The sequence below is a fragment of the Pelecanus crispus genome, chromosome 1 (assembly GCF_030463565.1).
Source record: "Pelecanus crispus isolate bPelCri1 chromosome 1, bPelCri1.pri, whole genome shotgun sequence".
Taxonomy (NCBI): Eukaryota; Metazoa; Chordata; class Aves; order Pelecaniformes; family Pelecanidae; genus Pelecanus; species Pelecanus crispus.
This window is the reverse complement of record NC_134643.1, coordinates 122,615,910-122,643,053: the sequence shown is the minus strand read 5'-3', so window position 1 is coordinate 122,643,053 and position 27,144 is coordinate 122,615,910. Positions and strand designations below refer to the sequence as shown.

Here is a 27,144-nt window from a genome sequence, read left to right as displayed (position 1 = left end):
GATCTCAGACTGGACTAAATTTCTGATTGTCTACCACACCACCCAATTTCATGCTATGCAAGTAAAAACAAAACCAACTTACTGCATAGGGGGCATTTCAAGTTCAGCAGCTGTACTAAATACAATAGCAATGAGCGTTCAAAGTTTCTAGCAGACAACAGGAGCAGAGGCAATCTTTGGTTTATTATTGCAGTAAAAAAAAAAGTCTGACCTCTTTCCTTCCATGCAGGTTAACTACTGAGCCACCCCCACCTGAAATGTGTACTACAAACAAATCTTTCTACTTACGATTTATTCTACTCTACTACTAAAGACAGCATAAACAAATGTTCATAGTTGGTAACTCCCCATGATGACCTCCTCCCCATTCCTCAAGCCATTGCTGACATTTGCCTTAACTTTTTTCTTTTTATTCTACAAACAGAATTCTTATATTCCTATTTTCCCTGATGTTATCCTACTAAAAACTAAAATTACAATCTGTGATTACAGTACAAAGATAGACCAGAAAAGGCTATTCAACATCATCATTCAGATTTATTGAATTGCTAGATTCACATTCTTTCCTGAATCCAAATCTCTCCTAATTGCATGGTTAGAGGTATTAAGGAAGGGGCATGCAGACTTTCCACCAAACAGCTAACAGCAGCAAGAGACAGAGAAGGCACTGCAGGTCATTGGTTTATTTTGAGATCCCAATTCTTCTTTTACTGTATCTAAGCAGTTATTCCACTGAACCAGGATCTAAAGGAAAATTATCAAGAAAACACAGCTACTCTGAAAAGGATCTTATCTGGAATGAAAGACAGTGGGATATTATAGAGGGAACACTAGAACTGAAAGAATTAAGTGTGGTTTGTGAAGCCGCAAGTGCAAAGAGCAGCCCGCTCAGCTCAAATGAAGTTTGAGCCTAATACACTGGAGAAACTGTTCAGAAACAGTTCATCTGTACGAAACATGACCCCTGTAAAGCTGCCAAAATCAGTGAGAGCATACAAGTGCTAATCACGCAAGCTAATACGGCTCAAGCTGCTTTGACTTACATGCACGCCTAAAGATAGATGGCTGCATATCCTAAATTGTAAGTTAACAAAAAGAATGCAGCTGTTTTCTTTACCTATACTTCTATATGCAATCAGTACACCTCCTCATCATCCACAGGCAAGTACACCCCCCCACTCCTGTACTTGGTAATCCAAATACAGCTGACATGCAAGACTCCTCCTTCCATACCTCACACCCTCAAGCAGGGCTTTAGAGATGCAGTGTGAGCATTTTAAAAGAGAAAGAAGAATTCAGTAATCAATTCACTGGTATGATAAAAAGTATACTGTATAAAACATCACCTGGTCTTACTTGTCGAGGGAAGTTACCGGTGACTAGAACAAGAAGGCAAAAGAAAGAAAGGTTGTCTAACGCAGTGTGCAATAACCTGCACAGTCTAACACTCTCTGGAATCATCAGGACCTAAACAGACAGTTTGGCTTTTTGTTTTAGGAAAAAATGCACGCATTTGGAGGTTGACTTCAAGTATTTTGTTAAAATACATAGCTTTTACCTTAAATATATATTGCCACACAAGCTCTAAACAAAAAGCATACCTTAGAACTGTGGGCTGGGAAGAGGTAGAGGAAAACAGAGTGTTTCTTGCTTTACTGAGCACCACGTTATCACATCTGGAATGCTAGTTATTTTACTAACAAGAATTATTTACTAAACAATAGTCTCTAACGATCTATGGAAGTGTTTTCCCTATCATGACACCCACACCCCACAGAAAGGTAGAGCTCACAGAAAATACTGTCTTCTAAAAGCAAAACCCACACTTCTTTCAAAATAAAGGAGCTGAATCAGAACAAAAGATGTCCACAGGAAATATTATCCACGAAGTTGTCTGCTAATCCGAGGCAAACAGAAATGAAGGGACAAAAAAATCGACCATGTACCGGTTTCCTTTTCCTGACGCCCTGACAACATTCCCTCGTTCAATTGGTCGCGTGCCCTTTTCAGGCCGGCAGGGATGGCATTCCTCTTTCACTTCGCACCAGGGCGGACCGTATGCGTCGAAGGGGCAGGGAGCAAAGAGGACGGAGGCAGCGGGAATAATCGTTATTTAACGCGGTAAAGGGAGACCCGCTACCCGCAGCCGCACAGCCCACCCCCTGCATTCCACGTCCGAGATCTCCCGGGGAACACGGGTGGCCGGGACACGGCTCCCTCCGGGAGCGATGGCTGTCTTGTGACGGCGAGGGCTGTGCTATCACCGAGCCAGCGCGCACGAACCGGGTCGCTCCCCCCGCCGCATTGCCCCGCTTTCCTCTACCCACAAAACCGTAGCTGCGAAAACGGCACCCGCGAAACCCACCCCGGCGAGGTACCAATAAAAATTAAAAGAGTAATAGTCCAAAGAGGCCGGCCCGAGGAAGGCAATCAGCGGCGCCCGCCCCAGCGCGCCGGACCCGCACGAGGGGCGCATCCCGCGGGCGCCCACCTCACGGCTCCGCGCCCCGCCCCCCCCCCCCCCGGCCGCCCACACCGGCGACGACAACGGCACGGAGGGAGATGAGGAGGAGCAGGGCGCTTCGCTCCGCGCCGGCCACCCGGCGCCTGTCAGCGGGCCCGGGCACCGGGACACGCCCGGCCGCCGGTACCGTGCGGAGGCGGGGGGCGGCGGAGGCAGCGCGGGGCAGCGGCGCCGCTGCCCCCCCGCGGGTGCGCACCGGGCGCCGTTGGCCTGGGGTGAACCGTCGCCCCTCCCCGTGAGGGGGTGTCCCCCCCACCACCCCCCTACCCTTCCCCTCCCCGCCCGCCGCCGCCGGGCAGTACCTCATATCTGCGCGGGCCGGGGGGCCCTACTCACACCCATGGCGACAGCGGGGGGGATGGAGGAGCCGGAGCGGCGTCCGCCACCGCCTCCGCCAGACGCACCATCCCCTCCCGCTGCCTCCTCAGCCACCGTCTGGCGGGCGGGGGGGAGGAGCTCTGGCTCGCGCTCGCCCTCACAGCCGCCGTACTGACGCGCGGCCGCGGCCTCCCTCCCGCCCCCTGAGCGACGGGCAGGCGAGCGCCGCCAATCAGAGGCCGGGAGCGCCGCGGGGACCCGGCCTCCTCCTGCCAATCCGGGCTCTGCCAGGCCCGCTCTCGCGCCAAGGGGGTCAAGCGCGCAGGGAGCCGAACCGGGGGGAGGGGGCGGCCGCGCTCCCTCCTCACCTCCAGCGGGACGCGCCCGCGGCCCCTTTATTTTACATAAGGGTAACTCAAGCCGGTGTCTCTTCCTTCCTCTCCTCCCCGCCCCCCCCACCACCCCCGGCGGTGTCCCGGCTGCCTGCCCCACTCTCCGGAGGTCACGCAGGGCAGCCGCCGCACCCCGGACGCCGTAGTCCACCGGGCGGCGCCGCGCAGCCTGCTGAGCTGCGTAGTCTCGCACCCCACCGGGGATTGGAGGGGGCGCCTACTCCCGCCTCCTCTCTTGTAGCGAGCGACAGCCACTCTAGCCAATCGCGCCTTCGCTTCTATGCCGAGCGGCGGCCGCCGTGTCCAATCACGAGCTCAGGTGGGGACTCTCTGGACGCCGGGGCTGGGAGCGGGGCGTGGTGCCCGCGCTCGCCGGAGGGCGCCGAGGTGGGAGCGCGGCGGAAGTAACGGTTTGTCATGGCAACCGCCGGTCGCGGGGCGGTGGCGGCACTTCCCGGGGCGCCGGTGCGTCGTCTCGCCTGCCGCGGGGCTCTTCCCGCCGGGGTCCCCGGGTCGAAGGAGGCTGGGTGCCCCGGGCGGGCTTGGAGCCCCTCGGTTTGGCGGCGTCTCTGCGCAGGTTCCCTCCGCGCCTGGCCTTCGGCGAGCGCTGAGGGGCTGCTGCGGCGCCGCGGGTGTCACGGCGCGAAGGCAGAGGCGGGCGCCGCTCTCCGGTGTGGTGAAGCACCGGCGGGCTGAGCTGCTCTGCGGTGTGGTAAAGCACCGGCGTGATAGCCGTGGCGGCCGGTGGCGCTAACGGCCAAAGGAGCGGGGCGCTGCGAAGCAGGCGCAGCTTGGCCGCGGCCCTCAGGGAACGTGTGGATGCTGGGGCTGCAGCGCGGCGGGAGCCGGGCGTAATGGCCTGGCACCGCCGAGCTCAGGGCTCCCTGCGGGGCTGGTCAGGGTTGTGCCGGGCCCCGGCTGCCGCGCTGCTCTGCCTTCTGAAAGGCGAGGTGCCTCAGGGCGGTCCCGTCAACCTTGGGCGTCCCCTGAGGCGTTAGTGCTGGCTGCCAGAAGCCATACAATGGCCGCGTGGTTTTCTGCCTCTGTGGTCCACGCTTTTCTTTTTCCTGTAACTCGAAGAGATCTCTTTTTTTTGTTGGGGTTTTTTTCTCTCCAAAAGGCTGTTTGTTGAGGACAACAGACACTGAGTTGGGAGAGGAGACCAAAAACCCAAACCGTAATTTTCTAGGGAAGTCATATGTAAGGTTCCTTGTATTCCTGCACTGGTTATATTGCCCTTTGCACTGCCTTTGTCTGAGCTAGTCAAATTGTGTGCCTTCCAGCCTGGGTGGCAAACAACTTGCTTACTGCATTGGACCACCAATCGGTAAATCCTGTGTATCATTCATTGCCTTTTGCTGTACACCCTCAGTCCCTAGTATTTGCTATATTATGGTCAACAATACTGATGTAACCTGTTGCAGTTAACACCGTATCTTGCCTTATCTGTTGATTTGTTTTAGAACTTACATATTGGAAAGACTCATAGGCCCTGTGTTGCTTGCAAACAATCATTATTCTGCTTGTAAAGTAATGTAAAGCTTTAGTTACTTGTTTGCTCTATAGATACTGCATGTATTACAGTTTCGTTGCTGTGTCTTTTTTCAGATCACTATGAAGGCCTTGTATTGTCAGCAGAATTCACCTGGAGAGGAAATTACATTTGTCTTCCAGGAAAGAGTGAGTTCCGATCATAATAGCACTATTAATCATTCAGTGGAAGAAGAGAGTGTGGCTGAATGCCACAAGGGAATTGAAACACCTAACTCTTCTGTAGACTTAAAAAAGAACTGGTATAATCCTTGCACATACGGGCAGGTAAATGAAAGCAGGGGATGTGTATTTTACCATTATCATGCAGTACTTGACAAGATCAGTGCCAGATCTCTCTGTGTAGTTTTGGTGTCCGTATTTTAAAAACAAGTTTTGCAGGCATAACAAATGAACTCTGGCTTCATATGGGTTCACATCTCCTGGTTGGATTTTTTGGTCACTGAAAAAGTAGAAATATAGCTTGAGAAATTTATTGTGTTTGGAGTGTTCTTACTGTTATTTTCTTTCCTCTTGTGAGTTCTTTGTCTTAGTGAGGATTGAGATCACAGTGCAGCCTTTTTCTCAGAGGCATTGATAAGTCTCCTTCGTCTAGCTACCTATTTTTCTACAACTTAAAGGAACAACAAGGCAGCAACTATTTTTCTGTCAAATTTAGCCAAAACTATTGTGCTAAAGAGTCTTTGTCAGTTTGATGCAAGCATGAATTGGATAAGTGCATACACATGAGCTTGTGGCATAAGGCTAAAATAGGATGTCAGTGAGTGTATATTGATGCAGTATGGGTGTCTGAACAGTAGAAAAATGCTTACATGGTTTTGAGGATGTGAACCCGTGTTCTTAAATCTCTTAAAGGTACAAAATAAGTTACTATAAATACCTGTGTATACCTGTGTAATATAGATACCTAAATACACCTATTTATATTACCTGTGTAATATAGATACCTAAATATAACTGTGAACCATATATCAAAATGAAACAATATAGTACTGGTGAGAATCTTGCTTGAGCAGCTGCAAAGTCTCAGTAGTGAAGCACATCTAACAAAACGCCTGAAGAGAAGGATGCAATGAGATGGATGATTTTGATACAACCAAGGTGCATATTCATGGAGCAGTCTTAGATCTACTTAAACTGATTGTGAAATTGTGCTTTTGCTGAAAAGGTTTGTTCACCTTTCAGCAGCACATTTTTGTTCTCTTCCTTGTAATGGTTTTAGGAGTCATGCAGCTGTAAGGTAAGATGGATTGGCTTACTTATCCAGGTGAAAACTAGTAATCTGTTACCAGTTAGTTCACATCATTGTGATGGCTCCATCATTGCTAGCTCCAACACAAAAGAGGGGATAGGAATATGTAGATGCTGGCAACAGGTGAGCCAGACAGCTCTGGTACAGTCTCAGGTACACTAAAGCAGATATTAAAACTGCACTCCTGTGCATAGACTTTGTCTGCCTACTTGCCTATTTAAATCTCTTCAGACAGGAACTGATTCTGCAGGTGTCTGTGTAATGACCAGCACTATGGAATCCTCAACTTAAATAGAAATAAATATTGAAAAAAGTGAGGAAAAGAAAAGCTAGTTGGCTGAGGAGACCTTAATAGAATAGAAGGTAAATAACAAAAAGTAGCTTGGATGAAGAATTTCCATAGCAAACCTCCTTATATGGTGCTTGGTCAATTCCTAATAATAACGTATCTAAATTATGAAGGCAGGAACCAGTTAACAGCACAAACATTTCCTTATCTCTTCTTGTTCTTAAGACTTGTATTCTCTTATAAAGACAAGCAGTTTTATTTTGTGCATTGTAGCAGTACTTAGGTTCATTGAGCTATGCATACCAAAAGGATAGTTCCAAAAGACATATAATCTTAAATTTACATAAATTACATAAGTCCCTTAGATTCTAACTTTTTTTTTTTTTTTTTTTTTTTTAAAAAGGGAGATGTGGAATTCATATAGTTCAACAGTTTAATGGCTTTTCTGTTTTGTGGAACAAAGAGTGAGACCCACTTTGGTTTGTTTGAGGAGCAGGAGGTCAGTCTGACTGGCAAAGTGCCTTGCAATTTTAAAGAAACAGCATGTGTTAACTCAGCTGGGGTGAGAAAAAGTTCAGCTCAGTATTCCTTGGACAGAGATTACTGTTCATGTTGCTAAGCCTAGGAGAAAAGCAACAGCTGTTTTCTTGGGAAGACTTTAAAAAAAAAAGAAATCAAAGGAAGCTTAAACACTTAAGAATATATCTTAACTTCAGAAGTAGAAACAAAGCCCTCTCTGGTAAGCTTTCTGGTAAGTGTTTCACTTTCAATTCCAACAGACATCTAGACTGCAGACTACAGTATAACATGGAAATACATAATTTTGCCTCCAGTACCTAAGGTAGCTCTTCAACAGCTGTGTGGAGTCAGCAGTCCAGAACTCAACTTAGCTAATTAAGTACTTTAAAGCAGTACTCAACTACTTAAAACCATTTCAGATATCAATCCCAAAACCAAAACTTGAAATAGTAATGGGAGACTTCATTAGTAGAATACTTTTGTATGTAAGGTGCCCATCATTTGTGGGACTTAACAGCAATTCTTCTTGGTGCTATTTCTTTGACACCATATGGAGTACTTGAATATTTACCTCAGTATGTCACATTCATGTCAAAATTCTCTTAAAATTCTCCATCACTCTTGCAGTATAGTTTTAATATTAAAGATCTGCTTCCTTCTGTTTGTTAGACAGACACTAGGGAAGTAATTACCTACTAAAATTGTTTCAGATAAGGGTGTGATAGTTAACTTCCAAAAAAAAAAAAAAGGCAGAAAAATAATGTCAGTGTCTGTTGAGGTTTAGTAAGGTCTAGTGGTCAGTTCGTACTAGTAATATACACGTACTCAAAATGGTGTTGTAAATCCATTGTGATACCAGTTCCCTTTTCATTGAAAGAAATTTCTTGTTCTGATTACAAAACAACCTGAAACAAAGACTCTGTGGAAAAGTGCGTTCAAGAGCTTGCGAGGACCCTACTAGCACATTCATGTTGCACTGTATAATCTAACGTCTAAAAATTTGTCCTAGGAAAACCTTCCTCCTACAAGAGACAATGATGTGAAAGTACAAGTTAGAGCCTGTGCACTGAGCTGGATAGATACAAAGGTATTTGCTTTTTTTTTTTTTTTTTTTATAAAAGCTAGAGGTGTTTACGGTTTCTGTTGAAGATCTAAGCCAGGGCCTTAGCTGGTAATTGGCACAAATCCCTTTATGCCATCTGAGGATATGGCTTTACTGCTGAGAAAGAGGGCACAGGATTGATGTGGTATTCTTGTATATCTTTCTAAATAAAAAGCACCTGTAATTTGGTTCCTAATTTATGGAGAAAGATCAATTGTCATTTTTAAGTTCTCTTACAGTAAATCCCTTTTATCATCCTCTGCATACTGTCTTTAAGTCACAGTTTGGCTTGCCTGTTAATAACTCTGTTTTTATTTTTTTAATATGCTTCTAAATTTAAATACAGAAAACCAGTGCAAAGTTTTTAATATTAAATGAGGAATGTGTGTGCTTTTTTCCCCAGATAACATTTTGGTAATGGCCCAACTTTCTTACTGTGAATATCAAACACTGTAAGAGGATAATAAATACACAAATTTTGAGCCTTAGTAAGAATGTTGTAACCATTATTTTCATTCAGCTTCTGTCAGAAATTAAACTGGAGAAGAAGCTTGTACCTGTTGGTCGAGAAATTTCTGGAGTTGTATTGGAAGGTAAGTTAGTATAATAGTCTTGTGAGGGTATGGAGCAAGAATTAAGGTCTGCTAATCCAGAACAAATAAATACTGTTTGCATGGTACATCTTTAATAGTAGGACCTATTTACTTTCTTAATGAGGCTTCCCCTAAGTCAGTAATGATACTGAAATGAAAGTAAGAAGAGGAACTGAACTGTAATTCCTGCATATCTGTTCAGAGTTTAAAAAAAAAAATGCATGACAGCTTTCCAAATAAAATCATAGAATCACAGAATGGTTTGGGTTGGAAGGGACCTTCAAAGATCATCTAGTTCCAACCCCCCTGTCATGGGCAGGGACACCTTCCACTCGACCACATTGCTCAAAGCCCCATCCAACCTGACCTTGAACACTTCCAGGGATGGGGCATCCACAACTTCTCTGGGCAACCTGTTCCAGTGTCTCACCACCCTCACCGTGAAGAATTTTTTCCTTATATCTAATCTAAATCTACCCTGTTTCTATTTAAAGCCATTGCCCCTTGTCCTATCACTACATGCCCTTGTAAAAAGTCCCTCTCCAGCTCTCTTACAGGCCACCTTCAGGTACTGGAAGGCTGCTGTAAGGTCTCCCCAGAGCCTTCTCTTCTCCAGGCTGAACAACCCCAAGTCTCTCAGCCTGTCTTCATAGGTGAGGTGCTCCAGCCCTCGGATCATCTTCGTGGGCCTCCTCTGGACTCGCTCCAACAGGTCCATGTCCTTAGGGCTGGGGGCCCCAGAGCTGGATGCAGTGCTCCAGGTGGGGTCTCACAAGAGCAGAGTAGAGGGGGAAAATCACCTCCCTCGACCTGCTGGCCATGCTTCTTTTGATGCAGCCCAGGACACAGTTGGCCTTCCAGGCTGCAAGCACACATTGCTGGGTCGTGTCCAGCTTCTCATCAACCAACACCCCCAAGTCCTTCTCCACAGGGCTGCTCTCAATCCATTCTCTGCCCAGCCTGTATTTGCACTTGGGATTGCCCCGACCCATGTTCTGAGATCTTAAGATGCTACCTGCACATGCTATAACAATCTTTAATTTATTTGTAAAAATCACTTGTTGGAATAGTGAAGACAAAACAACCTTCAGGAATTTCAGCAGTGTTTCACTGGCATATCCACCTTTGATGCGTAGTTTAAAGCTGAGGTCTTTCAAACACATATACGTGTGTGTGCTTGCATGTAACTGTTTGTGCATAGGGTGCCAAAGTTTAGTGAATTGGTTTTGGTATGTGTATATTTAATAGAAAAAAATTTTTTTCACTAGCAGGGTATGTTTTTAGTTTTGTGAGCTAGTGATAAACAGTGCTCTTAACTGCATGTTCAATTTCAGCTATAAGTGTTTATCTTCATACCTTCTTTCCTCCTTTGCATATATTCTTCATGAGTTGGAAGAAAGGTGACCTTTTTTCAGCCAGATGATGAAGTGGTGGGTAAGTTAATGCTTGTTTGCCTTATCAACTAACACAATTAGTAATCTTTATAATGAATGGCTGAGGCTATAATCATTGTTAAAGCTACAATTAGGCATTTATTTTGAAAGATTCAACTAGTGTCACATGAATAAACTCTTATAAGTGAGAACTGTATTCTAAAAGTGTTCTCTTAGGGAAGTTTTTTGGTTATAAGAATGGAAGTTCAGGTTCCCAGCTAATGTAATCTGTCATAGTCTTACTGCATTCACCAAATTTTTAAGAAATACACCTGGGTCCAATTAGCCATGTGGAGTGAGTGTTCTAAAGGCAGCCATCTGAATACATACACAATTATTTGTATTTATAACACCATTCTGATGTAATTAATATGTATTATCTTTTGATTTCTGTGGATGATACAAAGTCTAGGCTTATATTTCCTGCCTTCTTGAGGATGATATAAAAATATACTTTTAACTGCTAGTGATGACTCTCTTGTTCAAGCATACTGAAGACTTCTTTCTTCTACGTCATGTCAATTCCTGTTTGAGTAAAGAAATCAAGAGTGGTCCTAACTTAAACGTGCAAGTAGGTTCACTAGTCCTACTGGATTTTCTGAGTTGCCAAAAGCAATGTACATACTCAGGTGTTTTGCTAAATACAAGGCCACAGTTAAAAAGAAACACTGATTCAAGCTGCTCATTTTCCAGAATCTTCATTTTTACTGCACGTTAGAGTTCTTGAAAGTGGACTTGTTTCCCCCCCTATCTTAACCACAGGGAGTCCACGCTTTATGATCCTGCTATGACATTATTGTTAGAGAAATCCATCAGAAAGGCAAGTGGTAATCACTGTATTTCTTTTGTTTGTTGTTTAAGAGAATTCTGGGTCAAAAATCACATGGAAAGTGTTTGGGGCTTTTCTCTTCCTGGTAAAACTTTGGCAGACCTTTCATATCATCAGCTTAAATCTAATGGAAAAAGATGTGTGATTATTATTATTATTTATTTGCCACAGAAGGTGTATTTCTTACAGTTGGGAATTAATATTCCTTGTTACGGGGTACAGAAGTGGCTTTGCTTTGTTTAATAAAGTAGAACAGTCATGGCTAGGCATTTTCTGGTCTGGTATATGAATTAACTTTGAACTACAAATAGTATCATTATTGTGAACACTATTGCTCATTTGGTTAAATATCTTACTGACATATGCTGTATCTGTTGAATATTCTAAAATAGAATTTGTGTTTCAATCACCTTCTGTTGTAGCTGAAGGAATACAGTTTCAGTAAGTAGTTAGGAAAAAAAAAAAAACCACCTTCAAAATATGTCAGTGGACCTGAGAAGTCTAAGTGATGTTCTAAATGGCTGTAGGAGGGTTGGGTTTTTTTGTGAATTAGGACTTGATTCCATTCTTGTTAATTCAAATATAGAATAATCAGTTTGAATTAGCTGAGCTACTTCAGTGTAAATCTGACATTAAGGGAATGGAATTTGTACTTGGGTCATGAAAGAAGCAGATTAATTTTGTCTGAGACTTCTGTGGTCTGTGTTTTTTGTTCTTGAATACTGAATATTTGTGAATGCAGGTAGAGGAAAGTCAGAATTACATGCATGGAAATAGGAAGATGAAGGAAACAGCATTAAGTCTTTTTAGCCCTAAAAGAAAGAAAACCCACTTCTTCACTGCAGTCTCATAGCATTCCCTTTCAAACAGCTGTTCAACCTTATGCATCCAATATAGATGCTATAAAGACAAAAGTTAGGAGTGAAATATTTCTATTATGGTAAATCTTTCCTAACAAGCACACTTCCCAGTTACTATTGCTGTGAGTTTATACATAGTTAATGAATGAGCAGATTTAAAAGAAAATGAGCTATTGCCAAATTATTTGGTTACCTGTGTGTTACTGTCCCAAAATATACAATTGTCAGAAAAATATTTCTACTTGAATTTTACAAAAAAGCCTGTCCTCCTATGGAAGAGTATAGTCCTGGTATATACTCCTTACTGAGTTTAACACTAATAATATGGTAATACAGTCCTTATTTATGAATTTACTCTTTTCATGTAAGAATAGTACTGTGCTGTGTTAAGTACTTCACTGGAAGTACTTTGTGTGTTAAATCATTAATCTGTTCCTAAAATCATACCAAGAATTGTTTCTCGCTTTTAAAGTTCTTCTGATCCTTCTTTAATCTTTCAGAGGAGATTACTTTGTCTATATAATGTATTTTATTATACAGAGTCCTTTGGTTAAGAAAAATACAGTTGTAAAACCTCAGACCAGACAAAATTCTTTTGTTTTGACATACATTCTTGACTTCCTTTCAAAGTTACAGTCAGTTTTATTTGTTGCTCTCAGAATCTTTTAGCAATCAATTATGCTATGTTCCTCATTAAAATAAGTGCAGGCAAAAATATTCTGGGAGTTAAATTGGCCACAAATACTTAAGAGACATGAACCTAAATATAAATGTACCTGCTTAGATTTACTGGTGGTTAGCCAGTTTGCATGTCGGTTCTTCCATGTGCCCTGTTACTGAATCCATAAATAATCAATGCACAAAAGCCCTATGCTATGTGGAGTATTTCTGACAAGTGAAAAATCTAATTTTGTACTTGTGTCAAATGTTTGGTATGTATAGCATACATAAAATAAAGGTCTATACTTCATGTTGGAGCTTCTGTAAGCATTACAAGGTATACTAAGGGGCACGGCTTTTTAAGATGCCATACATCTTTCCCTCAGTATAAGGAAAGGTCATGTTTTTGTGAATGGTTTTAGAGACCCTGAAACCAATGTGAGTTGACAGCAATGTATAATGACTCCTTGGAGGCTGTCTTGAGTGTTAGGAGATAATGTGACTTGTTCCTGAACTTTTGCGTCTGCCAAGAAAAGGAACGTCTGCATGTATTATTCATTCTGTGTTTTCCTTTTTCTATAGTAAGATGTTAGAATGTAGGCTAGTTTAGGTGCCAAGGCTATTTTAGTTTACTATAAGGATATTCTTCTTAACATTTGAAATACGATATTGTATTAATCATCAAAATCTGAATGATGCTTTAGGATGGAGAGGTATTTCTTAGGGACATTCTTTCATACCTGTTTATCTTTTGTATGCTAAATTACAGGATTAGAGGATGACTTAAGTTATGAAAGTAAGATAGAATTGATAGTGGTGATGTAAGAAAGCGTGTTCTGTTCTGAGATTCTTGCCCTTCTTGCATTATTTCCTAATTGCACAATAGCTGCTGTAGATAGCTACTTCAGACTTTTTATTATTATTATTCCATAGATAAACCCGTGAGAGATCTGCAGATGTATACAAGCACTGTAGGGTAACCATTTTTTAACGGGAATCGTGAAAGACTGGAAATAGCAGCCAAATTTGCTGAGGATTTTAAGCAAAAGCCCTTGCTTTAGTCTAAATGGAGTATAAGATTTGGATGGGAGAGGGAAGAAAATACTGGTTTACCAAGGAAAGAGGGTACATATATTCAGAGGACTGATCAGATGCCAGAAGCTACTGTTCATGAATCTCCTTTAGCTAGTGGAGAAAAAAAGCAGTGTTATGACCAGGATGGATTTTTTTTTTTTTTTTTTCCCCTTCTGCCTGTTCTGTTTGCTTTCTCTGTCTTCCATGGGTGTTTTTTTCCTTTCAGTTCCTCTTCTCTATTTCAGCTTTTTAAAACTTACACATTCTTGCTTGTTCTTCCTCTGCTTCTTTCTGTCCCTTTTTTGCTGCCTTTGCTAACAACACACTTGCGGGCATCAGGATGGAAGAGTAGAAGTATCTGTAGTGTGGCTTGGTCTGTGCCCAACTGCATTATGAGAGCTTGGTTTTCGTCTTTGTTAGCCATGGCCCAGAGTAGAAACAGGAGCACTCATCAGAGTGAGAGCAGTGTGAAATGAGTTCAGACATGACCTGACAAAAATTAAGCATGCCAGTAGCAAGAAGTACTCAGCAGTGTCCCCATTCTTTCCCCAACCCCACAATGCACACCTTTGGAACCATCTTGTGCACTGTGACCATAAAGATTACAGGCTGTTACCTTCCCAAGTTTTCTTAACCTGTCATAAACCTGACAAGAGGGCAACTGAACCACAGATCAGGTGGGACTAAAAATGTCATTAGGAGCTTGTTCTGGTTATAATGTATGCTTGTTTGAAATTAAAGGTCTGTGTTCATTTTTTTTCAGGAATTTTGCCCCTGGATTCTGAAGAGTCCGGTCTGTGTGAAGTTATTCTAGTTCATGAGCATTATTTGGGTAGGTAGTTCATGTATTTTGGTAATATTTACATTTACTATATCTTTAGACTTGAGTTTAGCTTTTCTAATAGGGAGCTAATTAACTTGGACCTTTGGGCAAACTTGTTCTGTACAGCAACATTCAGACATTCTGTCTACCCCACCTGTTCATAGAAGCTTTGAATACTGTGTGCTCTCAAGGGGTTTTTCTTTTGCTCTTACTGTTTAACGGGTTAATATTTTGCCTCAACCACGCAAGCTGACTCTTTTTTTTTCTTTTTTTCCTAACTTCCCCTTGTGTTGCTTCATTGTCTTTCTCCTTTTTCCTCACCTCATCTGTCACAAAATTAAATGAGGAGCAGTTTGCTTTTTTCCTCACTTTGACTCAATCCAGGAACTTCACTTGTGACTAGACTAACAGATGGGATAAAATTAGCAGACTAGAAGCTGGAGAAAGAAAATTTCAGGGAATGAGGATCTGGGAAAACCTAGTACTGAAACATTCTTTTAGATTATTGTGAGTTTCCAGTTTCCCCTTTCTGGACATAGAGTGCTTTAATGTGTAGAATGCTAAATTTGGGAATATGTGTGCTTCTCCCAAGTTTGTTGTGTTACTTTAAGCAAGCTGCTCTTTTGCTCAAATTAGTTTGTACTGTGTTTCTGTGACTGTCCATGTATTCAACCTGTGTAGTTATGAGGTGACTCCTTTAAATTTGTTTATACCAAAACCCTACTTTTATTGCCTAAAATATGGCAAAATAGCCTCTCCATGGTTTTTTAATATATATGAGAGGTAAACAAGTTACTATTTATGTTGACTTGTTTGAAGATGAAGTCTTCCTGACTAGCTATGGCAGTTTTTGCAAAATAAGTCATGGACTCATGGAGATGAAAAAATAAGGTTTATTCTTTGTAACACTTAAAAGTACAAATCAAGCAAAATGGAATCTTGTCTGTGGTCTGTGCTGCCTTATCACTATTTGCACTAGCTACAGGCAGAAAATATTTTGTATTTCCTTCAGTAGCTTACTTTGTGCTAAGTAGTATGAACTGGCACACAAACTGATGATGCTGGTGATGATCCCTAGAATTCTTTTGCAGCACACCGATATATGATCCCGGGTGATTGCATTGCTTATGTTGTTTCATAGCCTCCCTGATCCAGGCTACACTGTCAATTCTTATGCTTAAAGGAACAGACCAAACTTTTCCAGTCTTTTTCCTTTCTAGTGTGCCTCACAGGGATTGCGCTTACGTAGTTCAGTTCTATGCTAGACTCTCAGCTGGGCTATGATGATTTTAATAGCTTAGTATCAAGGTCTCTGCTAAATCATGTAAATTGCTTACATTAAAAATGGTGTTTGAACCTGTGATTTCTAGTTAACAGAGTACTTAATTAACATTACCTCCCCAGGCTTCTAAGCATGCGGATAGAATGGGAAAACCCTTAAGTGTCTTGTAGGCAGAGACAACAGAAAACAGAGATGACAAATAATGTTATCTTGACCTTTATATCTCTTAAAATGTGTTATAACCTCCAGAAGCTGTTTATACCAATGGATTATTAAGTAGAAGATTCTAACCTATAGAGAAAGAGAATTAGGAACTCATGGGTTGGAACTCATATTGTATGTTCTCTGTGTCAGAATTATCTTTGTGAAAATGAGAAGAGATCTCCTCAGATCATTTCTGTCAGAAGGTTATGGTAGGAAGTGGGTCTCTTTCTCTTTTTTCCTGTTTAAGTACTGTATTTGTATTTGAACTTGCTCACAAGAGTGCTGCAGAAGCAAACTGATTATTCTTGGAATAACAACTGCCTTTTCCACATGGACTCCATGTAGCTGACCTAACACTGCCATGAGCCACAGCATCAGAATATTGCCTTTGTGAAATACATCATAATTACACCTGTAGATGATTTGACTTGTATAATTTTTTTCATGTTTTAGACATTTATGAATTCTAAAAATAATTCTGAGTGAAATGTCAGGGACTTGCTGCTTTTTTTCCCATCTGTTTTTGTTTGTTTGTTTTTTTCCCCAAAATTAGTTCGTAAACCAGAAAAGGTTTGTTGGGTTGAAGCAGCCGGGTCTGTTCGTGATGGTGTCCGAGCATACACAGCTTTACACTACCTTTCCCAAGTCTCTCCTGGAAAAACTGTCCTTGTAATGGATGGAGCAAGTGTAGGTAACAACTGTGCAATAATAACAATTTCAGAACAGAAAGATTACCTCTGCCATATATAACTGTCTTATCACCAGAACGATTGATTTCTTACAACATACTAAACTTATCAAGCCTTGTATTTTACTCCTGGCAGTGCCCTTAACTTAATGGATTAATAGGAAAGACCCTCCCACAAAAGGTACTGAGCCAAGAATACAGTCCTTTACATGTTGTGTGGGTAGTGAAGAGGTGGTAGTTCTCTGGTGTTTTACATTGACATAGTTTTACCCTAAGCCCTCAGGTATAACTGGAGGAAAGTGCCTTAATTTTTTATTCCTTTCCCACCACTGCTTTTTAACTTCTCCTAGATATAAATAATTTCATTTGCATTACTGCAATCTTTATTGCTAATGAAGATGTGGAGCTTGCCTCAGCCAAGACTCGTTAATGTAAATGTGGCTGGGGCTTTTTCCTTGGTAGCACTTCTTCCTTCAACAAGCAAGCAAGCACGCACTTGGAACAGAAGCAGGTCTGTGAATATTCAAATTCTTGGTTCAGATGTGTTTTATTGAAGGAGTAAGTTCATTTCTGGATACTCTCTTGACATCTCCTCAACGTCCTCTGCAATATAATCTTTCTTAAACTGCATCAAATTGTTGCTGTAAATAAATTGATCTACCTTTTTTCTTCTGCAGCCATTCGGTACAATAGCTATTCAGTTAGCACAACATAGAGGAGCTAAAGTAATCTCTACTGCATACAGTCTTGAAGATAAGCAGTACCTGGAGAGGCTTAGACCTCCTGTGGGTAAGTTATATTCTTCTGTGCTAAAGTTCATGCTAAACAATGTCTCAATTTTTTTGTAAGTCTAGGGACTTATTTCAGTACGTGAAAATTAAATACAAATTTATAAATAGTCTAATTAAATAGTTTTCAATTTTAATTCTGTACTCCATGGGTATTTAATTTATATTTTAGGTGTATTTAGAAGCATTTTTATTCTTCATTTAAGTTATGATGACTGTCTCTCAGTATTTTCCATCTCACACAGTAGTGCTTGAGCACTGGCTTTTGGCCTTACTACTCAAGAAGTCTTTTCATTTTATAAAATTGTTGCTTGTGAACAAGAAGAAAGCATTACTAAATCACCGGTATCACAGTATGTAATCTAGGTACCCGAGCCAGAGTAAAGATTGTAATCATATACTTGAGATACAGTATTCATCAGACTCAAATTACTTCTAATAGCATTTTATCAAGCTGTGTGGCAGCTCACTTTCAAGTACTGTCATAACGGCAGCTGGACACTCAAAGGCTCTGTATTTTTCTACGTTCCAAATGAGCTTTGCATTAGAGGTAATACTTGCATTCATCTATGACTTCTTCCATTTTTTCTCTTTGATACTTAAGTTTTTTGGGTTTTTTTCCCTGAAAATAACAGTGCTATTTGGACCATGGGAAAAGAGTCTGTGTAAAAGCTGCTAGTATCTTTCCTGATCAAACTTCTTATTTCAATGCTGTGGAGTGGAGGAAAGTAGAGTATTTCTTTATTCAGACAATTTTAAAATGGCATTGCAAGTCCAGTTTGATTGCAGACCACGAACTTTGCTGTACAGTGAAGAAAAGGTTAAAACTAGTGTCTGATACTGCCTCCTCAAAATGCAAAGACTGCCCCAGTATAATTGCTAAGTTTACTTTTCAGTATATGATTTTTGTTGTCATTCAAAGAAGTGTAAGTAAGAGTAGCTGTGTCTCTTGTAAGAATATCGTTGTGGGGAAAGCATTGTGTAGTCAGTTATCATGTCTACATATATTACAGTCGCATCAATCAAAATATATATGGGTTAAGATGAGCTCTGATTAAAAAGATAATGTCAAGGTTAACTGTCCCTGACTCTGACTCCGACTCCTTTCTCCTTTGTTGTTTTGCATAGTAATATTGTTAGCAATCTTGGCCTTCCAAATGGCGAATTAGAGCGGTTTTCAAATCTCCTCTCTTGTTCTTGGTGACACTCTAAAATCAGGCACTGCTGATATGCAGGTGCACATAGTATTGTCCTTGTGTTCTCCCTTCTGGCTCAAGAATAGTGAGCTAGCAGAGGGATGAAATAAGCCAGAGAGCTGCTCTTTAGACACAGAGAGAACAGAGTTCTTGTCAATTTTAATTCCTTTCTGGCTTCCGAGAACAGAACTGGCAGTGGAAGCACAGAGACAACACAGTGTGCATGTGCATTCTGGGGCTGCACGTTCACACACATCTGCAGTGTTGGGGAGTGATTCACTTCCAGCCTACCAAGTGAGTATTTAGCTCTTCCAGTAGTGGCTTTGGAGTGCTGATAATGCAGCAGGAAGTGGCGCTGTGCAGAGGTTATTACACAAGAGCAGGGAGAAAGACGACGTTGCTGTCTGACCTTAATGATCTGCAACAGGGAACTGCAAAGTTTTGTGTTGGAAATGTAAGAATTTCTTCTAAGACCTGGCAGACTTGTGTCTCTAGATTTTTATATTACCTCTATTTATTTTTTTTTTTGCAACTTCACAAAAAAGCTATTTTTTTTCCAGAAGTCTTTTTTACTGTAATAGTAGACATTACAGACATCAGAACATAAAGCATTTTTGTGAATGCTGTTGATATGTAGAGGTTCGTTATGCCAGCTGTTACAGGGTAAATGAGTAAATGCAAAATACCTAAAACTGCTTTGTAATATTTTACAGGTATATTTCGTTAATGATATGAAAACTTCATTAGCTAAGAAGGGACTTTGCAATTAATGTTATTATCATAGTCCTGTCAGCACATATTCATATGACTTTGGGTTGCTTGGCATATTTACTTTTTGCTGGCATTTTGAAGTTATATGAATGTTAAAGTAAATGCTCTAAGTAACCTAAGCGTAGCCAGCTATATCTGAGCTGGCTTCTAATGTCTGTGGATGGAGGCTTTTCAGTTTTGTGCTTATTTAGTGGGGTTTTTGTTTAGTTTTTAGGAAGAGTATCAGTTGTCAATGAGCAGCAGTTTGTGTTACCAGTGTATAGCATAACCAGCTGCTTCATAAAATGGCTGAAATAACCACCTCTTGCAGTGAAAAGGCCATAGCTTATATTGCTCATGTATGTGCTTGTTTTACAACAATAGGAGTTTAGTTTAGCAGTTTTGCAAATGTTTGCAGAACATAAACATTAGGGGAAAAAAATTCTAATTGCAACTTTACTTATAATAAAGAGATACAACCTGGATGTAGCATTAAAAAGAGAAACAGTTTGAGTGTGAAAGCAAAAAGCCACTGGTTTTGCATTTTGGGTTTTTTGTGGGTTGTTTTTTGGGGTTTTGTTTTGTTTTTTTAATAAAAACGATTCCAGCGCCTGAAGTAGAAGTTCCTGTTAATGTTTAAGGATTCATATTTAGACCCAACGGGACGGAGTCTTCACATGTCTTCAGTAATCTGTGGAGTAAATATAATAATAGTATGAAGGAGGGGATTATAACACATCTTGACATTTTAATGTCCACGTTTCAGACTAGAGACAGAATATTACATAAATAATGTGATGACTTTCTGTTGGAGAACTGACGAAAAAAAAATATATATACACACACATGTATATTTCTTCTGTTCCCTAGGTTACCCCCTTCTTTTTTTTGTTGGGTTTTTTTTCCTTTAAAACTAATATTGACCTTTCAGTGGATACTTTCTGGTAAGAACTCATCAGTGATTTCATGGCGCTCTTGAGCATGTTCAATAAACCAAGCAGCAGATCTTTCGTGTGACAGTTTTTAAACTCTGTAGCTGAACTTACTAGGTGAGAGTAAACTCTGGTAGGAAGTTGTGGAAATATTGATATTTCTATATCATTATTAAATAAAGAAGAGAGAGACTGAAGCCTTTTTGCCAGTCAGAATAATGTTACTTTAGAAGTTGTGCAAGTCACAGAAGAAACTGAACTAATGTACAAATGTTTTGTGAGAAATTTTGCATAAATTACAGAGGATTATAGAAAATCCTATTATAATTTGTTGCTCAGCCTTTTCCACAGTGGAGAGAAATTGTTAAAGCATTTTGTTAGGAAGGAAGTTGAACAGGATTTTGATCAGTAATTTTTTGAGCTATTGTATTTTGCTAAACAGAAATTGGAAGATAGTCAAACTGATTAAACTATTGCCTTTCTCTTTGATAGTCAGGCTTCAAGTCTATTAAATCAGACTTATTCTCAAAAAGTGAAACTATTTGTAGAAACTTTTTACCATGTCAAATTGCCATGTTAAGAAAAAGCTTTTAACTTCTTGACTGAAGAAACTAATAAGAAAAGAGTATTATGGGGTTTTAGTTGCATTTGGGGAATGTGACTATCATGATTGAATTCATGTGACATCTTTATTAAATTATAACCATGTGTGTTCTCTTTAGCCAGATAATTAGACTTCAGTGAAAAAATTGTATGGTTGACGTAAGAATTTGCATGCATCTTATCATTTGATTGGAAGAAAAAAAAAAAAAAAAAACAAACCCCAAAGCATTGACTGAGCATTTGTTAATGTTCTTGCAATTTTTCTTCTCTCCTTTCTTCCCACCCCCTGCAATTAAATTCAAGAAGGTATACGGCAGCCTTTAGTGGGTAAGTACACATTGCAAATTTGAGTTTAATCCACTATGCTTTGGAAATGTGCCTCCAAATTTATGTGACATTATTTCAGTTACCATTTTGCTGAGACGTCTTTGGCCTGTTTAGTTTCTAAATGTTTATTCTACCTCATAATTATGAAACAAACCTAAAAACCTTAGCTGCTACTTCTCTGCCCTAGTTATTCCTGATGCTGTAGTTTATAACCATCTATAAATATGGTATCACAGATATATGAGAAGAAAATATATTAGTGACTTTCAGTTCAGAAATATTTCAAGAGGAGATGTAAATACTTCCATGTAAATATTTATTTGATGACCCAGAGAGCCATTTAGAGGTTAAAAATATCATGCAGAAAGTAATATAAGTTTATCCATGGTGTGAGATAAGTAACGATGCTACTAAGCATTATTTTAAAGAAAAGATGAATATAATAAGGTTAAAAGACTTGCTGAAATCATAAGAGAAGTAAAGTCAGTGCCTCGTAAGTGACTGGATTTGTTGCGTTTTTACGTGTTTACTTCTGACTTGCACGGGGAGACAGGGCTCCATGCCAGGGAGAGTAGGTTTTTGTATCCCACTGTGATGTGGAAGCAAGAGAAGGGCTCTGCAAGGGACTGGCAGGAAGTGGTGGGGTTTGTGTAGAGTAAAGGTAGAAAGCTGTGCTTGGAAATGTCTCCCAAAGCATTACTGCTATGGTTATTTAATAGAGAATTTGAAAGTTGGGAGACGTGAAATAAGATGCCTTCTTACCTTTTGGTCACTCTCTTTTGCTTCAATAACATGACTAGTCACTTCAGAACTTGATATTTTTGAAGGCGCTTTTGGAAAAGAATAGCAAATAATGAACTTACAGAAGGATTTCTAATTCTTACAGTTGCATACTTTATCCTTTTTGGCCTAAACAGACTTCTGAGTCTTATTCCTGCATTAAGCTAATGCATATTTTTGGTGTTGATCTTGCGCTATATTGGAAAATGAAAAAAACTATTGGCTATTTTGTTTGGCTTAGCTGCAAACTGGCTTGAAATACTTTCAGAAACTAGAAATTTTCTGTTCTGCTCTGAACCTAAACTCTACATTTTTATTGTAATTGACCAAATGTACTGCTCTTTCTAGCTCGAGTGGTAGATGTATCAAATGGAAAGATAGATGTGGCAGAAAGCTGCTTGGAAGAAACAGGTGGCCTGGGAGTGGATATTGTTCTAGATGCTGGAGGTACGTAACTGATGAAAATCTGGTCTTCAGAGCACCATTACTGTGGGGGTTTTATTATTATTTCCAAATAATACAGGCAGAGGCTGTATTGCCTCAAACAATTACATTTAGTTGCTTGTTCCCGTGCAATTTTACCTATGTATCTTTACTCAATACACCTCCTTAGGCAAGATCTCTTTAAGATTTCCTCATATCACCCTCTAGTGGAAGCATCTAATACTGTTAGTCATCTGCTAAATTTTCTGAAATTTTCTCTGTTTAAAACTGAAAAGAGAAAAAAAATCTGCTTAAAGAGTAAAGCTGTGACATCATTGTTTATGCTACCTTATTTTAATACAAAAATTATGCCATAACCGCCAGCACTGTCAACCTGTATTCTAAAACAATCATAGTAGTTGAAAACTCTAAAGTTACTATTTTTAGCTGAAATAATTGAAGCACTTCTTAGAGTTTCACTAAAATGTGTTAAAATAAATATATATTGAATTTCCCGAATCTTCTACTTTTTCAGATACTCTCATGTGACTAACAGCATAATTTAATTGTAGTGCTGTTCCAGACAGTCATCTTTCATTGTATGTATTCATATATTGCAACTTGTTTTTAATATGAAGACATAGGACTGTAAAGAATGCCAAGATATGTGGTTTTCAGTACAGGAAGAGATGGACATTTCATTCTGAACAGAATCATCTTCTGAGCTCTCATTAATTTGTTCTTTTCTCCCTTCCCCCCCGCAGTGAAATTATATAGTGATGAAGATGAATCAGCTTCAAAATCACAGTTGCTGTCTCATAAGCATGATATCATTACTCTTCTTGGTGTTGGGGGACACTGGATAACAACAGAAAAAAATCTTCAGGTAAAGATACTGTGTCAGTAAGTTAGTTTGTACCATGGTATATATATGGATGTGTCCCTGAGCTTCTGTCATGGCTGAATGGTTCCCCACTGTTAAATAACATAAGTTTTCACTTAAGAAAACTTTCACATCCAGAAAATGGGAAGCATCTATATGCTTTAATAATAAAGGTTTTTATTTTCCTTTGGGACAATTTTGGGGCTGTCTTCTTTAAGATGATAGTAAGTTACGTTAGTAGCTTGGCTATAGTGACAAATTTTGAAGGAGCTGTTTTGTTTGGCTCAGGGTATTAAACTGTTTGACAAGACAGAAAAGTATCGTTTAAAGCTGTAAATATTACAAGTTTGCTAAGTTCTGAAAATGGACAAGGTGTGGGGGTTTTGTTTGGTTTTTTTAACCATCAATATAAAATAACCATTTAACCTTTATTTTTTTAATAGGAAAATAGAACTAAATAACATTTTTCTTCATCTTTTTTAAGCTGGATCCTCCAGATAGCCATTCCTTGTTTCTTAAAGGAGCCACAGTCTCCTTTCTGAATGATGAGATATGGAACTTGTCCAATATACAGCAAGGAAAGTATCTCTATATCCTTTTGATGGTCATTTTGAATACTGACTGCTAATATGAGTGGACGGAAGTATAATGGAGAAACCAACTAATAGATCCTCTTCTGCTCAGTCATGTAACCACAGGCTTAAAGATCAGCAGAGCTAAGCACACAGTGTAACTAAAAAATAATATACACTCATGTTTTAAGCTAGTCTCTGCATTCCTTCTAAATATGTGTCTCTGCATGCTTCATTAAAAACAGTGCTGAAATAGAAAACACCCATTCTGGAGAAAATGCAATGTTTTGGTTCAAGATTGAACCAATTAATTGAAGATTTGATTCTATAAGCTTTTATATCATGCATATGACATTTTTGAAACTTTTTTTGTACTTTTGGGCAGTAGATGCATCATCTGTAAATCTTAATGCAATCAGTTTAACTGTAAAAGTTAAAATATTTTGCTTTTGTAACCTTTTCCTTATTTGCAATGTTACGTACATAAAATTTATTGAGCAAAGATGTGGGTGTGAGAAGAGGAACGCCTCCTCTATTTGCATTACCTTCATTTGGTCTTAAGCAGCTGGACTCTGAGCTTTCTACCAGCATGACAGTTTTCATTGGATTGCTTCAAGTAATGGAAGGTTTGTCTGTTTATGGCTTTAAGGACCCTCCCTGTTCTGTACTGCACTGCAGATCAAGATCTGCTGAATCACTTTTGCAGTTCAGCAGAATGGCAGAGGCAGGTGAGGATTAAGTCATTATATCTGTGAAACGACTAACTACACTGCAAGGAAGCCCTCCCCTCCTCCACTAAACTGCAAAGTAGATTAGGCAAGGTCAGGCACATAAGGAAATATTTATGGGATGCAGGTTATCATTAATTGCTTTATGGTTTGGTATTTTTGTTGAATGCTTACTGAGTAGTTATCCACATATAAAAAGTAAGCTGACCAAACAGTAAGATTTCTTCTGTCATTCCCCTGGGGTATCTTTAATAACAGCAGCACGTTTTATCACAACAGGCTTTAAAAGTTGAAAGGAAAAATCTGCTTTCTTTTTTTGTACCCGTATCTTGTGAAATTCTTGAGCATATGGCATTAATATCATCTGAAGAAATCACAAGGTGACTGCTTTTTAAAATGGATTGAGCTTCAAATATTAACCAGATTGCTCTTAAAATGAAGGAAAGAATGTTATTTTTTGAGTTTCATATAAAGACTAAATACAGCCTCATCTGTTGCATTGTAATGAATGTTAGTCATTAACTCAAAGATCCCTTACAGATGCACAGTGGTGCTCCAAGAATTTACAGACCCTGCTATGTTCTCAACTTTATTTTGATTTTTACCTCAGATGTCTGTATGAATAGTAGGGACAGTTAACTGGTACTAAAGTCTGTCATCTTCATTCTGCACAAAAAATGCAACTGCCATTCTGATTGATTAACGTTGTACTAGCGTGGGCTGCATTTGTCAGTCTTAACCCTTTTGCTTTGTTTTTCAAAATTCCATTTTTCATATTTCAATTCTGCATACTGTTTCATGAAAGGAGGTTTCTGATATATGAACACGTGCACAAATCCAATCTAAAGATTGGAATTAAGGTTAGTTTTCATTCTGCCTTGATCCTACTGGTTTTGTATCAATACAGGGCTCTTGCCAGCAAATGTGATTATAGAAAGATTTATCTGTAGATATGTTGTTACCTTGACAGTCCTCTTAGATACCCATCTTAGAAGATATAATGGAGAAATTATCAAGGAGGATTTTCAGGTGAGAGATGTGATGATTCTTTTTTTCTCTTTTTCTCTTTTTCTTTTTTTCCTCTTTTTCTTTTTTTCTCTTTTTCTTTTCTAAATTCATCATTAGTAGAAAACTCTTGCCAGCACTGTGCTGCACATTCATATTGGGATGCTCAGGAAAAGATGCCTCGCATAGTTTATATGGAGCAGTTTATGATCTGTTTCTGTTTGTCATATAGCAGGCTAAGCACAAAGAAACTTGGTAAACTCCACAATTACGCTGTATGTCAAAATTTAACAGAGGCAGCACATTCTTTTCTTGGTGGAGGAAGAGCATATATCTGGCTGCTCAGCAGTGTGTCTGATTGAAAAATGGTGTTGGCTGTAAAAGACGTTAGGTCTGTCTAATACTTGTCTGAGAAGTGACAGCTTCACTAGATATGAAGACTCCCATAATGAGGTGGGAATGGAAGATCCTTTTTATTAATGCAGGATAACAGTACTGCTGTCGAGCAAAAGCCTCACCACCACCTTCTCCCCCCCCCCCCCCCCCCCCCCCCCCCGTAGGAAGGATATCTTTTAATTAACTTCTGTTTCCTGTTTGCTTTAGGGCTCTTGCCTTCTTCTGTGAACCCAACCAATGCTATAAAACTTTTATTTTGTTTAAGGAGTAAAGTTTACATAGTGAAAGTAAAGTCTATAGTGGTAGTCTTGCAATATTTCTGTTGATCTGAGCATGCTCACCAGACATTTCTGACATAATGTTCCATTTTTAGGCCTCAGCTGGATGAACCGATCCCATTGTATGAAGCCAAAGTTTCTATGGAAATAGTTCAGAAGAATCAAGCAAGAAAAAGACAAGTCATCCAGTTCTGACACACAATTTCCTGATTTCTAAGCCTGTGGAAGATAAAGAAACGTAATGTATTTGAGAAGTAAATTAGTGTACACTTTAAAATAATTCTGTAACCAGAATTTAAAGATCTTTTGTACCTCAGCACAAATGGTCTGCGAAGCTCCTGTGACTTCAGGGGTTTTTTTTTTTGATCCAGTTGAGCAGAATGTTCCCATCAGCAACTTCTAAAGAGGCAGTCTTGACACACAAATCTTGTCTCCCCTGCCCCAGTTACAAATAGCAGTAACATCTACAGGCAAACTCAGTTGCTGTTGTTTATCAACCATAAGAAATTAAAGGAAAAAAAAAATTGGGTGTTTTTATTAGTCCTCCCATCTCCAGCCCCTACCAATAGTCACCTTTATGTTACCTTTTGCTTTTGACCACACTGAGACTGAGTATTCTCTGCGGTACGCTTAAGTCTTTCTAATCCACTTTTAAAATTGTTATTTAATTGGAAGACAGGCAAAACCCTCAGAATTGGCAAGGATGCTAGAGGGGAACGATGTGGCACTGACAGTAAGAGTTCCCCCTACAGCTGATTTTCTTCATTTAGCAACCAGGCAGTAAACCTAGTAAATCTAGAGTCCATAAGCTGATCATGTCATTCAGATGCTAGAGGCACTTTATGGATCTTGTTACTGTAATGTTTTCTTTGATGTCTTTCCAGTAAGACCTTCCTATGCTGTGCACTTTCACTTCCCATCTTTTAACCGCAGTCCTGTGCCTAGCACAGCTCAAATCTGTTTATCCGGCACCCTCTGTTACCGTGAACCATCTGCAAATCAGCAGCAGGGAAGGAACTGCTGTTTTTCTTTCTTCAAAGCATATGGCTTCCTACTTGCTCTTATTTGAGAGCAAAAATACTTTTTCTGT

General features: G+C 40.0%; 1 protein-coding gene across 1 annotated transcript; it reads left to right on the top strand.

Moving 5' to 3' along the window:
* The first annotated feature begins 3,609 nt into the window (after window positions 1-3,609).
* CRYZL1 (crystallin zeta like 1) lies at window positions 3,610-26,313 on the top strand. The gene is made up of 14 exons (XM_075722897.1): window positions 3,610-3,644; window positions 4,843-4,914; window positions 7,855-7,932; window positions 8,468-8,540; window positions 9,930-9,974; window positions 14,160-14,228; window positions 16,259-16,392; window positions 17,071-17,182; window positions 20,966-20,989; window positions 22,118-22,216; window positions 22,957-23,078; window positions 23,560-23,665; window positions 25,359-25,404; window positions 26,150-26,313. The coding sequence occupies exons 2-14, from the start codon at window positions 4,849-4,851 to the stop codon at window positions 26,247-26,249; spliced, it is 1,074 nt and encodes a 357-aa protein (XP_075579012.1). The 5' UTR covers window positions 3,610-3,644; window positions 4,843-4,848; the 3' UTR covers window positions 26,250-26,313.
* The last annotated feature ends 831 nt before the right edge of the window (window positions 26,314-27,144 follow it).

Bases quoted from the DNA above. Each gene is read 5' to 3' on its own strand.
- CRYZL1 (XM_075722897.1), top strand. From the start codon at position 4,849: ATGAAGGCCTTGTATTGTCAGCAGAATTCACCTGGAGAGGAAATTACA. The intron at 17,183-20,965 runs GTAAGTTATATT...ATTAAATTCAAG, and splicing joins GAGGCTTAGACCTCCTGTGG to AAGGTATACGGCAGCCTTTA. The intron at 23,079-23,559 runs GTAAAGATACTG...ATCTTTTTTAAG, and splicing joins CAACAGAAAAAAATCTTCAG to CTGGATCCTCCAGATAGCCA.